We start from the raw sequence: 16,428 nt of genomic DNA, 5'->3' as shown, positions 1-16,428 counted from the left end.
AAAAAAAAAAAAAAAAAAAAAAAACCCTGTAGTTTCTTAAGAAGAAACCTCTGTATTCTAAAATGCTTTTCCTAAAGTTTACTAAATATGATGTGGTATGTGTGTTTATTTGTAGGGAGTGGTAACATCTGAACATACGAAACCAAACAGGCAAACTCTTGCACCATCGCTACCACGACATTTTACCACAAAAGAATGCCACTGCATGTGGATTCCAAGCAGGCTAAAAAGAAAAAGAACTGATTAGACCTCAGACGACCCACTAAACGGGATGACGGCCACAGCTGAGGTAGAGACACCAAAAATGGAGAAGAGTGCCTCCAAGGAAGAGAAGCAGCAGCCTAAGCAGGACAGCACAGAGCAGGGCAATGCTGATTCTGAAGAGTGGATGAGCTCTGAGAGTGACCCTGAACAGATAAGCCTTAAGAGTAGTGACAACAGCAAGAGCTGCCAACCTAGGGATGGTCAGTTGAAGAAAAAGGAGATGCCCTCCAAGCCACACCGCCAGCTCTGTCGATCTCCCTGCCTAGATCGTCCAAGTTTCTCCCAGAGCAGCATTTTACAGGATGGTAAACTTGACTTGGAGAAGGAATACCAAGCTAAGATGGAGTTTGCGCTAAAGCTGGGCTATGCAGAGGAACAGATTCAATCAGTGCTAAACAAGCTGGGCCCAGAATCACTTATTAATGATGTATTAGCAGAGCTTGTCAGACTTGGGAACAAAGGTGATTCAGAAGGGCAGATCAACTTGAGCCTGTTAGTGCCTCGTGGGCCCAGCTCCAGAGAGATTGCAAGCCCTGAATTGTCTCTTGAAGATGAAACAGACAACAGTGACAATTTGAGGCCAGTTGTCATTGATGGAAGTAATGTGGCAATGAGGTAAGCCTGGTATGTTTTTTCTCTCATTTTAAAAAACTGCCCTGAGCTCATAGAAATTTATCTTCCTTTGCAAATCATTATAAGAGGCACATGGCTATTGACTGTGGCGTGTATTTCTGAAGGTGGCCAGAGACTAAAATGATCCTGCTCTTGCCTTTTCTTCCTCCACTGAAGTTGCTGCCAATTTGTTTCCAGGTGTTCTAAAGGCAGCTTTGACATCAGTGATGATGCTTCAGAGGAGACATAGCCATTCCTTTTGTTCCTTTTGTGGTCTGCTGTCCTACCCCTACTTTACTAGACTAATCATCCTGAAAATGCTGCTTTTATAAAGTCACTTTGCAGTTTTCTTAGGAACTTTCAGTAACTCTCAACTGTTATTATACCAAATTTTGATCCATTTTCCTGGCTTTAAGGCTCTTTGTGATCTGGCCTTTCCCTCCTCCCATTTGATTGTATCTCTCATGCTTACTGCATTTACATCTATCTCTTTAATGGTCTCCATGAAAATTATGCTGATTTCTATCCCCACCACCTGTGTTCATGTCTTTTCCCAACTTAGAAGTGCCTCCTTTGTCTCTTCATAGCCTTCAAAATGCACCACCTCCACAAAGAACTTCCTAATTTTTCTGATTCCAATGATGATCTCTGAACTACAGTATCTGTGGTAGACTGAATGATAGCCCCCCTAGAGATGTCCACATTTTAATCCCTGGAATCTCTGAATACATTATCTCATATGGTAAAATGGACTTTGCAAGTGTGATTAACGTTCTTGAGATGGGAGAGATTACCCTGGATTATCAAAGTGGGCCTAATGTAATCACAAGTGTCTTTATTAGAGGGAGGCAGCAAGATCAGAATGAGTAGAAGGAGATGCAATGGCAGAAACAAGAAGCTGGAGTGACATAAGAAAGGGGCTATGAGCCAAATAATGTGGGTGACCTTTCTGACCCATTGGACTGTTTCAGGAAAACAAACAAACAAACAAAAAAGAATGTGGGTGGCCTCTAGAAAGCTGAAAAAGGCAAGGAAACAGATTCTCTCTTTAAGCTTGCAGAAAGAACACAGCTTTGCCAACACCTTGATTTTAGATTTCTGACCTCTTGAACTTGTAAGAGAATAAATTGGTGCTATTTTCAGTCACTAAATGTGTGGTAATTTGTTACAGCAGCAGTGGGAGACTAACAGTACCTATAGTGCCTTCATAATTTATTCCGTACTCTCTCATATCATTTTTTAAGCCATAGGAATCCCTTCTTCTGTTTCTCAAATGAATTGTCATCCAGTCTTGGTTTAAAAAACCGCAGTAATCAGGAGCCTTTTTCCTACTGAGTCTATCATTGCTTGATGGACTCACTAGAATCCTTAGACCGTAGGCAATCAGAACAAAGTGAAAAAGCCTTAGTCTAGCAAGTTTTATGTTAGATTATCCCATTGTCTTTGAAAGCAGGGATCTTGCCTTGTTTTCCCACAGTATTGGGTGCTCCCACAGAGACATGAGAGAGTGGGGATGGGAGAAAGTCATGAATGATACCATTGCTGTATACAGGAAATGCTTAGCAGACTATCTGAAAGTACACTTTAGTAGATAGTCCTGTTTAATGCTCACAGCAACTTTATCTTACAGATGAAAAAATAAGGCTCAGCAAAGGTAATTGACTTCCCTGAGTTTACATAGCTAGTAAGTACTAAAGTGAGAACTCGAACTTAAGTCCTCTGACTTCAAATGAATGCAATGAAACAAACAAACATTTACAAATACTGATTCTGTGCCAGATTTTTTACATATGTGAATTAATCCCCACTGGAGAGCCTATAAGAATAAACTAATTTGTTTCATCTTTGCAGGTGAAGAGATACAGGTTCAGAGAGTTTGAGTAACTACCTAAGGTTACCCAAGCTTACAAAGCTTAAATTAAAACGCTAATCTGACTCCAGTTCTCTTTTCACAATATCACACAGTATTATGTGGCTATTAGTGTTATTAAGAATATTTGGGCCAGGTATGGTGACTCACACCTATGATCCCAGCACATTGGGAAGCCAAGGTGGGAGGATCGCTTGAGCCCAGGAGTTCAAGACCAGGTTGGACAACATGGCAAAACCCTGTCTCTACTGAAAATACAAAAATTATCCAGGCATAGTGGCACATGCCTGTAGTCACAGCTACTCAAGAAGCTGGGATGGGAGGTTCTCTTGAGCCTGGGAGGTCAAGGCTACAGTGAGCAGTGATCTCGCCACTGCACTCCAGCCTGAGCGACAGAGTGAGACCCTATTTAAAAAAAAAGTATATATATGTGTGTGTGTGTGTGTGTGTGTGTGTGTGTGTGTGTGTGTGTGTGTGTATGGTGTATTTGCTAGTAGCAGAGAATGCATTTACAGATTTCCTTCTTCAATTTTTTAAAATAATGACATCATCATCATTATAAGGTATGTAAAGCAGGCTAGACAGCTCCTTTGTTTTAATGAGGGGAAACCAAAAGCACGGTAACAAGAAAGTTAAATGACCTGCACACAATACTACAGCAATCAGAATGATGCAGTGGGCCAGTGAAAAGCAAAGGATAATGTCTGTGTTCAAAAGGCCAAAGGTGTCTCTGCTCCCCTCCTATCAGGCATAAGAAAGGGTGATTCTTGAGGGGAAGGAGTTTGGGATGTGCCCAACTCAATCTGTCACCAAACCAGACCACCTGGAACACCCTAGATTGGACCTGATTCCCAAGGCCTACCCGTTTTTTTGTTTAGTTTAGTTTTGTTTTGCTTTTGGTCTGGTCCGGTTTTGTGTTTCGGAGTTGAGGATGAGAAGAACCTAAGGCATTCGTGGGGACTTTGGCTTCATGGTAATGTAATATCTTCCTTTTCTCTAGACTTCTATTCAAGGATTGCTGATCACGAAGGACACTCTGGTTCTTTTGCTTTTTAAGGAATAATGCAGAGATTAATTACTTGGATAATTAGTTTCAACATATCTGGTCTCTGTCAGTAGCAAACTATTACACTGACAGGAAAATGAACTTTTATCTCCTGTATGAGTTACTTTGCTAAATTAAAGGCATCTCGCATGATTTAAATAGAGCCAAAAAAATAGCATGCAACCTTATTGTTAGGAGCATATTAAAATAGTGCAGAGTAGACCATGTAATTTCTTTAAAATTGCCAGTTGAGTCCTTGTTAGCATCTTTTTCTTTTGTCTGAGTAGTAAATTACTGATGAGTCCCATTTATTCTGCAATCACATTTCACATGCTCAAAGTTCAGCGCTATAGTCTACTTATGGATTTGTTATTACTATTAATCTAAATTAGGTTTGTTTTCCTCCTTAGTTAGCTGTAAGTTTATGGTGAGATTGGCATTTCTTAGACAAACTACATGTTAATGTCTGTTGTTTCTCAGCCTGTTGGATGACCCTGCATTAAAATTATGATGCTGGCCAGGCACGGTGGCTCACATTTGTAATCCTAGCACTTTGAGAGGCCAAGGCAGGCAGACTGCTTGAGCCCAGGAGTTCAACACCAGCCTAAGCAGCATGACAAAACCCCATCTCTACTACAAATACCAAAAAATAACCCGGCATGGGGGTGCGTGCCCGTAGTCCCAGCTGCTTGGGAGGCTGAAGTGGAGAATCGCTTGAGCCCAGGGAGGTTGAGGCTGCAGTAAGCCATGATCACGCCACTACACTCCACCCTGGGTGACAGAGCGGGACACTGTCTCCAAAAATAAAATAAAATTATGGGCCAGCCCTGATGGCTCACACCTATATTCCCAGAACTTTGGGAGGCTGAGGCAGCAGGATCACTTGAGGTCAGGAGTTTGAGACCAGCCTGGCGAACAAGATGAAACCTCATCTCTACTAAAAACACAAAAATTAGCCAGGTGTGGCGGTGGTGTGCCTGTACAGGAGAATCGCTTGAACCCAGAAGGCAGAGGTTGCAGTGAGCTGAGATTGCGCCACTACACTCCAGCCTGGGCGACAGAGTGAGACTCCGTCTAAAAAACAAACAAACAAACAAACAAATTATGATGCTTTGTTTGCCATTACCAGCATTTGGTTAACATTTGCAGTAGCAGTGCACCTGTGGTCCACATACTGATTGATATATGCTAAGATCCTAAAGGTTACATTCATTCTGAGAGCTGTCTCTTTTGGTTAGAGAAATCCATTTCAGAGGAATGAAGGCTTTGAAATGTAAATACAACCATATTCTTTGTTAAGTCTAGGAGAAGCCCAAACATTTGAACCCCAGAGAAAACAATTGCAGAGGGAGGGGCTAATGACCTATCTGCTAAGCTGAATTTGGCTTGGAAACCTGGATCATGAGAGGTTCCTAGGCCAGTTTACAAGACAAAGTGAACTGTAGTGTCATCAAGATACTCTGTGACTTGCAGGTCCTAGGGTTTTCAGCGTTTATAGATTGCAAAAGGACATTGTATGGGTTTAAGCAAAAACAAGCCACTTGAAAAGCATTACTTTATTTTCCTCTTTTTTAAAAATTATTTATTCATTCCTTAAATGTTTGGGGGGCAATAAACTTTGCATACTTGGCTGGTTGTGTAGGTATTCATTGCCACCTTGATAAATGCTGAAAGTGCCATCTGATTCTTATTGGGCATTTGGTGTGCCTGATGAAATGCTTCAGTGGCATACTTTTAATATATTTTAATAGGATGCTATAGGTATGTTACATTTTTTCTTAACATAATTCTCAGTATGTTAAGGAAATTGATATCAGAATATAAATATATCAAAATATTAAGTGTTTGTCTCTGGATTGTAGTAAAACAGTTGGATTTTGGAGTTTTTTCCTTTATATTTTATATATTTTCCACGTTTTATACTATAACTATATTACATTTTTTAATGATATATATATATATATATTCAGAGACAGGGCCTTGTTCTGTCACCCAGGCTGGAGTGCAGGGGCATGATCATAGCTCACTGTAACCTCAAACTCCTGGGCTCAAGTGATCTTCCTGCCTGAGCCTCCCGAGTAGCTAGGACTACAGGAGTGCATCACTATACTCAGCTAATTTTTTGTAGAGGCAGGGTCTCACTATGTTGCCAAGGCTGAAAAAAATTTTTAAACACAGAATTTGGCAGTATAAAATATAAAGTTGGCTGGGCGTGGTGGCTCATGCCTGTAATCCCAGCACTTTGGGAGGCTGAGGTGGGCGGATCACAAGGTCAGGAGTTCAGGATCAGCTTTGGCAATATGGTGAAACCCCATCTCTACTAAAAATACAAAAATTAACTGGGCGTGTTGGCTTGCGTTTGTAATCCCAGCTACTTGGGAGGCTGAGGTAGGAGAATCTCTTGAACCCGGGAGGCGGAGGTTGCAGTGAGCCGAGATGGTGCCACTGCACTCCAGCCTGGGTGACAGAGCAAGACTCTGTCTCAAAAAATAAATAAATAAATAAATAAATAAATAAATAAATAAATAAATAAATAAAATATAAAGTTGCAGTATCTAACAGCAAATTTTACTCTCATATTTATTTCTGGACTTAGACCATTTGGGAGAAGATCATAGTACTGCAGAGCCAATGAAATTCCATCCCCTTCCTTCAAATCCCCTCTAATGGCAATTCTGATAATTTTCCCAAGTTCTGTTATTCTTTATACTTACCAGCACTGTAGCAGTGGGAAAATTCACAGTTGAACAACTTCTCTTCCACAGTTTATCTAATATTAACCATTTAAGCATAATTCTTGCATAATTTTCCCATTGTTCAACTTTTTAGGAGTTAGTGGTAGTTATCTCTAAGGCTACCTTGGAGCGTATTGACAACTAAATATATTTTCCTTTTGTTTCTTAAGTGCTTTCAACTTTCAGTTGAGTAGTATAATTGCTTTATGGTACTCACTGGAGAGCTTTAAACATGATTAGCATATGCTTGGAAATGTTAATAAAAGCATTTAATGAATTTTTGCAATTTGCCTCAAGAGTGATAGGACAGTGGGAAGTCTTGCAGTATAAGAATTGATGAAGCCCCTGATATTATATATGAATTCATCGAAAGGGAACAATATGTTGGAATTCGTTTTTGTTGTAGCTGAGTGAGCTAGTGCCAGTGAGAAGGTGAGGAATCAAAAGCGAGAAGCCCCATCACATTGTCTTAATTAGCCTTCTAACAAAACAATTATTTCCTTCTGATCAGTCTTAACAGACAATAGCCACTTGATTGTAGTAGAATTGGTACACGTATGCCCATTTTTTCCCATCCAAGCTGTTGAATTAACTATAATTTAGTGTGGTTTATGTATATGTCAGAGCACTAGATACCACGCTAAGAGATCATAATTTTCACAGCCAAACAAGGCACAAATCTAGTGCACCTTTTCCCAATTTATCTGCAAATTTTCCCTCTTCCAATTTCTAGTTAAATGAATTCTGTTTGGCTTTTTAAGTTTTCACAATGTTTATTCCTATAAGTAATTCTGACAGTTTCTTCTCCTTTATATCATTTTCTGATTATAGAAAGAATACTTGAATTTTTTTTTCTTTTTAATAAAGATGGGGTCTCGCTATGTTGCCGAGGCTGGTCGCAAATTCTCCCACCTCGGCCTCCCAACCTGCTGGGATTATAGGCCTGAGCAGCTGCACCTGGCCAGAAATAGTTGATTTTTTAAGGATATTTTGGAATTACAGGAAGAAAATAGATCACTTATAACCCTCTCACACACAACAACAATATTTATTAATATTTTGATGTACTTATTTCTCGTATTTTTTCTAAACTTATACATAGGTTTTCTTCTACAAAATTGGTGTTACATTATATATAGTCTATTTTTTCTTTTCTCTTTCAGAATTACGAGCATTTCCTACATCTTAAAATTTTCATGAATATGATTTTTGTTGGTGCATTATATTAAATGGATATATGTAATAAGAATTTTCAGTGAGCATTTATGTGCATATCTTTTTTGCTGTCGATGTTCTTTTTGAAGCTTAATATATACGTGCTTAAGACTTATCCCCAATTAATACTCTATATAAACTTTAAACCTCTAGTAATACCTTTACTTTTTACATTTTTTGTGAATATCGCAATCTTTGAAAAGAAAGTGGTAGGAGAAACAGAAAGAGAAGAGAGAAAATGGAACTAGTGATAGGAGATAGCCATCAGGGCTGCAATAAATTGGGAGTTGTTACTAACCATCTGTGGCCTTGAATGAAGTTTGTAATAATAATGGCAAATTTGTAACAATTAAATAAAAATAACTTGATTTGCTCTTTAAAAAGCATGTTACTTGGCATTATCAAGAAAGTAAATGTCATAGCTGGCCACAGTGGCTCATGCCTGTAATTCTAGCACTTTGGGAGGCCAAGGCATGCGGATCACCTGAGGTCAGGAGTTCGAGACCAGCCTGGCCAAAATGGCAAAACCCTGTCTCTACTAAAAATACAAAAATTAGCTGGGCATGGTGGTACACACCTGTAGTTCCAGTTACTCAGGAGGTGGAAGCAGGAGAACCACTTGAACCTGGTAGGTGGAGGTTGCAGTGAGCTGAGATCGTGCCACTGCACTCCAGCCTGGGCGACAAAGTGAGACAAAAAAAAGAAAGAAAAGGAAAGAAAAGAAGCGAAAGGAAGAAAGAAAGAGAGAAAGAAATAAAAGAATGTAAATGTCTATTATTAATACCTTGGCACTAAGAAAAAGCCTGCTTTAGGTATTTCTTTGCTATCTATTATCAATCTTCTCTCCTCTTATTCTGTATCTTCCTAAAGCCATGGGAATAAAGAAGAATTCTCCTGCAGAGGAATACAACTTGCGGTGGATTGGTTTCTAGATAAAGGCCATAAAGATATTACTGTATTTGTGCCTGCATGGAGAAAGGAGCAATCCCGCCCTGATGCACCAATTACAGGTACTGTGTCAAATAAGGTATTTCTTCTCATCTAGAGGCAAATCTGGAAAGATAGTTTGGGGATGGTCCCAATTTAGATATTTATTTTTCAAAGTTGTTAAGTATATTTAAAGTGTTTGTATTAAGTGTATATTTGAAAAAAGATTCAAAGAAAGCCATCATTATTTTGTAGCATCTGACAGTTAAATAAAGAAAACTTCAATTCGGCAAATGATAAAGCACATAGTTTTTTTCAAAAAGGAGTGCTTTTCTATTGGACCATAGACTTCAGACTAAAGGGAGACGAATCTGGTTATCAGCATGACTAAGTTTTCAAGAGAATAAAAACACCATGGTGGACAATGGATCTCATTCTGTACCAAAGAAGTGATTGTGGGGTTTGCAATTAGGGAATAAAAGAGAGAGAGAGAAAATTCCCACAGCACTCAGAGCCAACTTATCCATGAGACACAGTAGGTCTGGCACCTAGGGCCAATGATATTGTTAAGGTCCCATGGTAATGTCTTAATTTTATTTTCTTCTCACATCAGAAGAAAAAATTGAATATAATAGCAATGCATGTAAAATGATGTATCTAGCTGGGTTATCCTTGGCTTTATACCAAAGCAATTGAAAATGAAATTTTTAATATTTAATATTTATATTTGTTTGAGACAGGGTCTCAGTCACCTAGGCTAGAATGCTATGGTGTGATCATGGCTCACTGCAGCCTCTACCTCCCTGGGCTCAGCTTTTTCTCCCACCTCAGCCTCCTGAGTAGCTGGGACTACAGGTGTATACCACCATGCCTGGCTAATTTTTGTATTTTTAGTAGAGATTGAGTTTTGCCATGTTGCCCAAGCTGGTCTTGAACTTCTGGGCTCAAGCTATCTGCCCACCTCAACCTCCCAAAGTGCTAGGATTACAGGCACGAGCCACCATGCCCAGCCAATATTTAACATTTCTTATGGAGGAAGAGGTCCAGGAAAGCAAAAATGCCTAAGGTTTTCAAAAGTCATGATGCAATCCTAATGGCAGAGGGGTCTCTACGTTCATTTACAACAGTCTTCTGGCATCAGCTGTTGCCTGATGTGCCTAATGAGAGAAAGTCCCATGAATGACTGTCTGAGCTGTGTGTGAAGCTATTTGCCATCTGCTGAACAGGCTCTTGAGCCTCCGTCTGAGAATAGATGCCAGCCCTGCTCAAGCCCAGCCAGCAAGCTTTCTTGCCTCAGCAACTAGGAGACCAAAAGGAAAGGGGATCAGCACTCAGTTGCTATATCTTGATGTTTCACCCTAGTTTTGGTCTTCCCTCAGGCAGAAGCCAAAAATGTAAGTCCCTAGGAGAGATGCTTTAGTTTCCTCCTGGCAGACACATCCTCAGTACTTCCCTGTTAGAAATCAACAACCAAAAAGCTGGTGCTTTGGCCAAAGGGCAAAACAAGCATCAAGAATGCTAAGATATCAATGTCACTCTTACTCTTCATGTAGTTTTTAAAACTTAGATGTCATTGAATCCAGTTCCTTCATTTTATCAAAAAGAAGACTGAAGTCCAAAGGGGAAGATGACTTGCCTAAGGTCATAATCCAGATTGGTATCATAGCCAGGAATAGGGCCTACTTTCCCTCTAAGGGCAAATAATATCTTCATCTAGTACCAACTTTTGCATTTTTAATATTACTGTTAATTTCCAAAGATGATTTCTGCTCTGTGGCATATAATCATATTTTGACAGATCAAGATATTCTACGAAAACTGGAGAAGGAAAAGATTCTCGTCTTCACACCATCCCGAAGAGTCCAAGGCAGGAGGGTTGTCTGCTATGATGATCGGTTCATAGTCAAACTGGCTTTTGATTCTGATGGCATCATTGTGTCCAATGATAACTACCGAGACCTTCAAGTTGAAAAGCCAGAATGGAAGAAGTTTATAGAGGAGCGGTTGCTGATGTATTCTTTTGTGAATGACAAGTGCGTTTCTTTCCAGTAGGCCTATATTCAAGTTATCAGTAGGAATAGATTTCACTTTAATAAACATTTACCAAACACTTACTGTGTATCATACATTTTGCTAGTTGCCACAGAGATAAAAGGATGAATAAGAAAGAGGACTCACCCTTAAGGGACTCAAAGTGTAGTAGAGGAGTGAAAGAGACAACCACAGTGTTTTGTTATAAAAGCTACAGTTAAAAGTTGTTTTTTAAAAATTGCTTTGTCTATGTGAAGTAACAGAAAAAGGCATCCCAGAGGAGATGACATTTCAGATCAAGTTTACAGATGGAGGAAAGGGGGCTGCTAGGCATGAGAGGTAAGGGGGACATCATGGATAAAGTTATGAAGGTGTGAAAGTGGGTAGCATGTTGGTGGAACCAGCAGACATGCCAGTATGGCTCGAATATGTAGTTCATGAAAGAATGATGAACAGGGAAAATCATCCTTTCTATGTGATAAAGTGGCAACAAAGGGAAGCACTGCTAGATTAGCAGAGGATAGACTTGAGGCACGAAGGGCAATTAGAAGGCTGTGACAACAGTACAGGCAAGAGGTAATGAAAATCTGAACTCCTAGTAAGGAGTAGGGGACAGAAAGGAAGACAGTCACCTCTTGCTTACTTGCTTTCAGATTTATGCCTCCAGATGATCCATTAGGACGCCATGGCCCAAGCCTTGAAAATTTCTTAAGAAAGAGACCCATTGTTCCTGAGCATAAGAAGCAACCATGTCCTTATGGTGAGTACCTATGTACAAAACTGAGTTCTGTACCACCAGAAACATAAGGATTCTGTGAACACTTTTCTCTTCCAGGTTTCCCTTTCAAATGGGAAATCTTGGCTTGTCCACTGTCTTTGAGTTAAAGTTTGTGTCTTCATGTACACCGTTAGGTATTTAAAGAAAAATCTTAGAAGCTGAATGAGGAAAAGGTAGCTAGAATTGAAGGGAAGATCAGTTGTCACTTGTGACAGTAGCACATGTGCTCTAGCTGCCTAAGTCCTGAACTATGTTGCTGGGAGCAGGGAAATGAAGAAACCTATATGGCCTGTGGAATCAGAAAGGGCAATACTGAACTGAGTTTGGCCCCAAGATGAACCTGTGTCTCAGGCAGGTGACTGCACCCTCTGTCAATTAATACTAACCTTTCCTTTAGATCTGTCCTTTCCAGTTTTTTTGTTTGTTTGTTTGTTTGTTTTGAGACAGTCTCGCTCTGTCACCTAGGCTGCAGTGCAATGGTGCAGTCTTGGCTCACTGCAACTTCCGCCTCCCAGGTTAAAGCGATTCTCCTGCCTCAGCCTCCCCAGTAGCTGGGATTACAGGTGCACGATGCCAAGCCCAGCTAATTTTTATATTTTTAGTAGAGACGGGGGTTTCACCATGTTGGCCAAGCTGGTCTCAAACTCCTGACTTCAAGTGATCCATCCACCTCGGCCTCTGAAAGTGCTGAGATTACAGGCATGACACACCCAGCCCCTTTCCAGTTTTCTTTTCTTTTTTTTCTTTTTTTAATAAATATACTTTTCTAGAGTGTTTTCATGCTCTTATCCCAGTCCCTCTGATACAAGGTTTGTGCGCCTGACATTGCGACATGGGCTGCTTGATCTGAGGATACTTTGAATGTCTGTTTTTTGGATGATCATTTGTTTTGTGGGTTGTTTTGGTTTTTGTCCTCAATTAACATTTAAGTCACAGAGTACTTTCATATTCATTATCTCATTTAATCTTTACAATGACCCTATAATATAGGCATGATGATGAACTTCGTTTACAGAAGAGGAAAATGAGGCTCACAAAATAAAGTCACTTACCAAGGTCACACAGCTAGTAAGGGACGTAGCTGGAATTGAAATTCAGATCTGACTGGACTCCAAACCTGTGCTCTTTGCACTGCACTGTGCTGCTTTCTATTACTCTATGCTGCTTCAGCATGCAAATTATGCCTAGGCAAAGTTGTACATTATCGAAAACTTGAAACTGCTCAACTGCTCAGCTTTAGCTTTTTTTTTTTTTTTCTGAGACAGGGTCTTGCTCTGTCACCTGGGCTGGAGAGCAGTGGCATGACCATGGCTCACTGCAGCCTTGACCTTCCAGGCTCAAGAATTCTCCCACTGCAGCCTCCTGAGTAGCTGGGACTACAGACCTGCACCACCATGCCCAGCTAATTTTGTTTATATTTTTCTTTACAGACGGGGTTTCACAATGTTGCCCAAGCTGGTCTTGAACTCCTGGGCTAAAGTGATCCACCCACCACAGCCTCCCAAATTGCTAGGACTACAGACAGGAATCACTGCATCCAGCCAGCTCTTAGCTTTTATGCTGCCATTTTGTCCATAGCTTTCCACTTTCTCTCTCCCATCACAGTGTATGATGCCGCCTTGGTGTTGTCTGTCTCTCATCTTTGTGGACAGTTAATTTTCTGCCTTTACCCCAAACAGTAAAACCCTAACCTGAGTGACCAGATTGTTACAACAGTTTCTGGCACGGAGGGTTCCATCACTGAGAGAGAGTCTTACCCCAAGGCATTATTTTTCAGGCAAAAAATGCACCTACGGCCACAAGTGCAAATACTACCATCCGGAGCGGGCCAACCAACCCCAGCGTTCGGTGGCTGATGAGCTCCGCATCAGTGCCAAACTGTCCACAGTGAAAACTATGAGTGAAGGCACCCTGGCCAAGTGTGGCACAGGGATGTCTAGTGCCAAAGGTGAGATAACCTCAGAGGTCAAACGTGTGGCCCCCAAGCGCCAATCAGATCCCAGCATCCGGTCTGTGGCTGTGGAGCCTGAGGAATGGCTGTCCATTGCCCGTAAGCCTGAGGCTAGTTCTGTCCCCTCGCTTGTGACTGCCCTAAGTGTTCCCACAATCCCACCCCCAAAAAGCCATGCAGTGGGTGCACTCAACACCCGTTCGGCCAGCAGCCCAGTGCCAGGATCCTCCCATTTCCCCCACCAGAAGTCCTCTTTGGAGCATATGGCCAGCATGCAGTATCCTCCCATCCTGGTTACCAACAGCCATGGGACTCCTATTAGCTATGCTGAGCAATACCCAAAGTTTGAATCCATGGGGGACCATGGCTACTATTCAATGTTAGGTGACTTCTCCAAACTGAACATCAACAGCATGCATAATCGGGAGTATTACATGGCTGAAGTAGACCGGGGGGTGTATGCCCGGAATCCTAATCTCTGTCCTGACAGCCGTGTGAGCCATACCAGGAATGACAACTATTCCTCTTACAACAACGTGTATTTGGCTGTAGCTGATACCCATCCTGAAGGCAATTTGAAGCTGCACCGCTCAGCATCCCAGAACCGACTTCAGCCTTTTCCTCATGGTTACCATGAAGCCTTAACACGAGTGCAGAGCTATGGCCCAGAGGATTCTAAGCAAGGCCCCCACAAACAGTCAGTCCCCCACTTAGCTCTGCATGCCCAGCACCCAGCAACTGGAACACGTTCCAGCTGTCCTGCAGACTACCCCATGCCTCCCAATATCCATCCTGGGGCAACCCCCCAGCCAGGCCGTGCCCTGGTGATGACTCGGATGGATAGCATTTCTGACTCCCGCCTCTATGAGAGCAACCCCGTGAGGCAAAGACGACCTCCCCTGTGCCGGGAACAGCATGCCAGCTGGGACCCGCTGCCCTGTGCAACTGACTCCTATGGCTACCACTCCTATCCCTTGAGTAACAGCCTCATGCAACCATGTTATGAGCCAGTCATGGTACGGAGTGTGCCTGAAAAGATGGAGCAGCTTTGGAGGAATCCTTGGGTTGGAATGTGCAATGATTCCAGGGAGCATATGATCCCAGAGCACCAGTATCAGACCTACAAGAACCTCTGCAATATTTTCCCTTCTAACATCGTCCTTGCAGTGATGGAGAAGAATCCCCACACAGCAGATGCCCAGCAACTGGCAGCCTTGATTGTTGCTAAGCTTAGGGCTGCACGTTGATATGACATAGTACTTATTTCTTTATACAAATATGAATATTAATACTAACAATACACTAACACAATAATTATAGTAACTAATAATTTGTATTGCGCTTTACAAGTTACAGAGTGTTTATATCATTTAAGCGCATAACAACCCTGTGAGGTACGTCTTACTAACATCCTCTTTTTATAGAGAAGGAAGGTGAAGCTCAGTGAAATTAAGTGGCTAGCCAGGGTCCCACTGCTAGCAAATGACTAAGTCAAGACACACACCCAAGTCCTCTAAATCCAAGTCCTATGCCCCTTTACACTGCACCATGCAGGTAATGGAGGACAAAACCCGGGGGAGAGGTCTAGACGTAAGAAACCCCAGAGGATTCCATTACCAGAGTTTTCCTTTTTCTCGTTTTTTTTTTTTTTGAGACAGAGTCTTACTCTGTTACACAGGCTGGAGTGGCACTATCTCTGCTCACTGCAACCTCCGCCTCCAGGGTTCAAGCGATTCTATGACCTCAGCCTCCCAGGTAGCTGGGATTACAAATGTGTACCACCATGCCCGGCTAATTTTTGTATTTTTCGTAGAGACGGGGTTTCACTATGTCGGCCAGGCTGGTCTCAAACTCCTGGCCTCAAGAGATCCACCCGCCTCGGCCTCCTAAAGTGCTGAGATTACAGGTGTGAGCCACCGCACCCAGCCTACCAGAGTTTTCATAGTCACATATTCTATATTACAAAGTATGGATGATATATCCAATTTAGAGAGCAAAAGCATCAGGATCAGATCATATGTTGAATTAACCTTTTAGGCTTTTTCTAATAGAAATATTTAAAACTATTTAAAAGTAAATGCATACTTTATTGCATGGATATCCGATCATTCAATCTTTATTAACGAAGCTATAGGGTCACATTGAAGCTTCTAGAACTATATTTTAAATCTATTATTAGCAATTATATTGCATGTATGAATATATATATTTGGTTTGAGATGTGTGTGTATCTCTGTATAACCTTTTATATAGTGATAATGAGAGGGTAGGCTCTACACAGTCCTTCGTCTATAGCTGTATAGGTCACTAATCTGACTTGATGATTTTAAGTCACATTTCATAGTTTCAACTAGTTATGAGAGTGAAATTATATGGCAATATTTGAACATTGCTTTCTTAGGCACCAGAGCAAAGCAGCTCTGTTTCCTTTGCACATTTTACCTGCCAACATTTATTAACAGTTATTAGCTTCCAAGTCTCTTCACCTTAGCAAATCAGGGATCAGGTTGCAGTCTTCTGCAGAGGAACTGATGGTTAAGCTCAAGTTCCAAGCATAGTATGTGTGTGCTACACAAGCTCAGAAGAGTGACAAGGACCAGGGGACTTACTACCACAATCCACTTCCCTTATCCCAGGAGAGATGGCCAAACACGTGTGGCATTAAATGGTGAATAAAAAAAAGCTCCACTCAAGGAGGGATTATTGGATGCTCTTTGGACTTCCAACCTATGCAGTATTCAACATCACTGGATGAAATGTAATGGAGGACAGTGCACAGCCATGTATCCACTTTCTCTTCCTGTCCACCCTTTGGGTAATAAGGTCAATCATTGGTGGAACAGAATTTCTCTAGGAAACAAAACCAGGGGATTTCCTATGTGGAAAAAGGAAGTTTCCAAAAGGGGATACTGCATCTTTACTAATAGCTGGCTCAGTTATGCACTTTAAATCCACGCAAAGAGAGTGCACTTGCTGTTAAATAATTGTTAGATGAGTTAT

The 16,428-nt window shown here is 41.4% G+C and overlaps 1 protein-coding gene across 1 annotated transcript; it reads left to right on the top strand.

The window, feature by feature from the left end:
* The first annotated feature begins 204 nt into the window (after positions 1–204).
* On the top strand, positions 205–16,428 carry ZC3H12B (zinc finger CCCH-type containing 12B). Its single transcript, XM_023198456.2, has 5 exons — positions 205–879; positions 8,612–8,751; positions 10,467–10,701; positions 11,353–11,459; positions 13,255–16,428. The coding sequence occupies exons 1-5, from the start codon at positions 272–274 to the stop codon at positions 14,673–14,675; spliced, it is 2,511 nt and encodes an 836-aa protein (XP_023054224.1). The 5' UTR covers positions 205–271; the 3' UTR covers positions 14,676–16,428.

Source organism: Piliocolobus tephrosceles, unplaced genomic scaffold (assembly GCF_002776525.5).
Source record: "Piliocolobus tephrosceles isolate RC106 unplaced genomic scaffold, ASM277652v3 unscaffolded_12670, whole genome shotgun sequence".
NCBI classification, from domain to species: domain Eukaryota; kingdom Metazoa; phylum Chordata; class Mammalia; order Primates; family Cercopithecidae; genus Piliocolobus; species Piliocolobus tephrosceles.
The sequence above is the reverse complement of the archived record's forward strand: the minus strand, read 5'-3'. Positions and strand labels throughout refer to the sequence as shown.

Coding starts and splice junctions, on each gene's coding strand:
- ZC3H12B (XM_023198456.2), top strand. CDS start 272: ATGACGGCCACAGCTGAGGTAGAGACACCAAAAATGGAGAAGAGTGCC. Junction 10,702..11,352: donor TATTCTTTTGTGAATGACAA/GTGCGTTTCTTT, acceptor ACTTGCTTTCAG/ATTTATGCCTCCAGATGATC. Junction 11,460..13,254: donor GAAGCAACCATGTCCTTATG/GTGAGTACCTAT, acceptor ATTATTTTTCAG/GCAAAAAATGCACCTACGGC.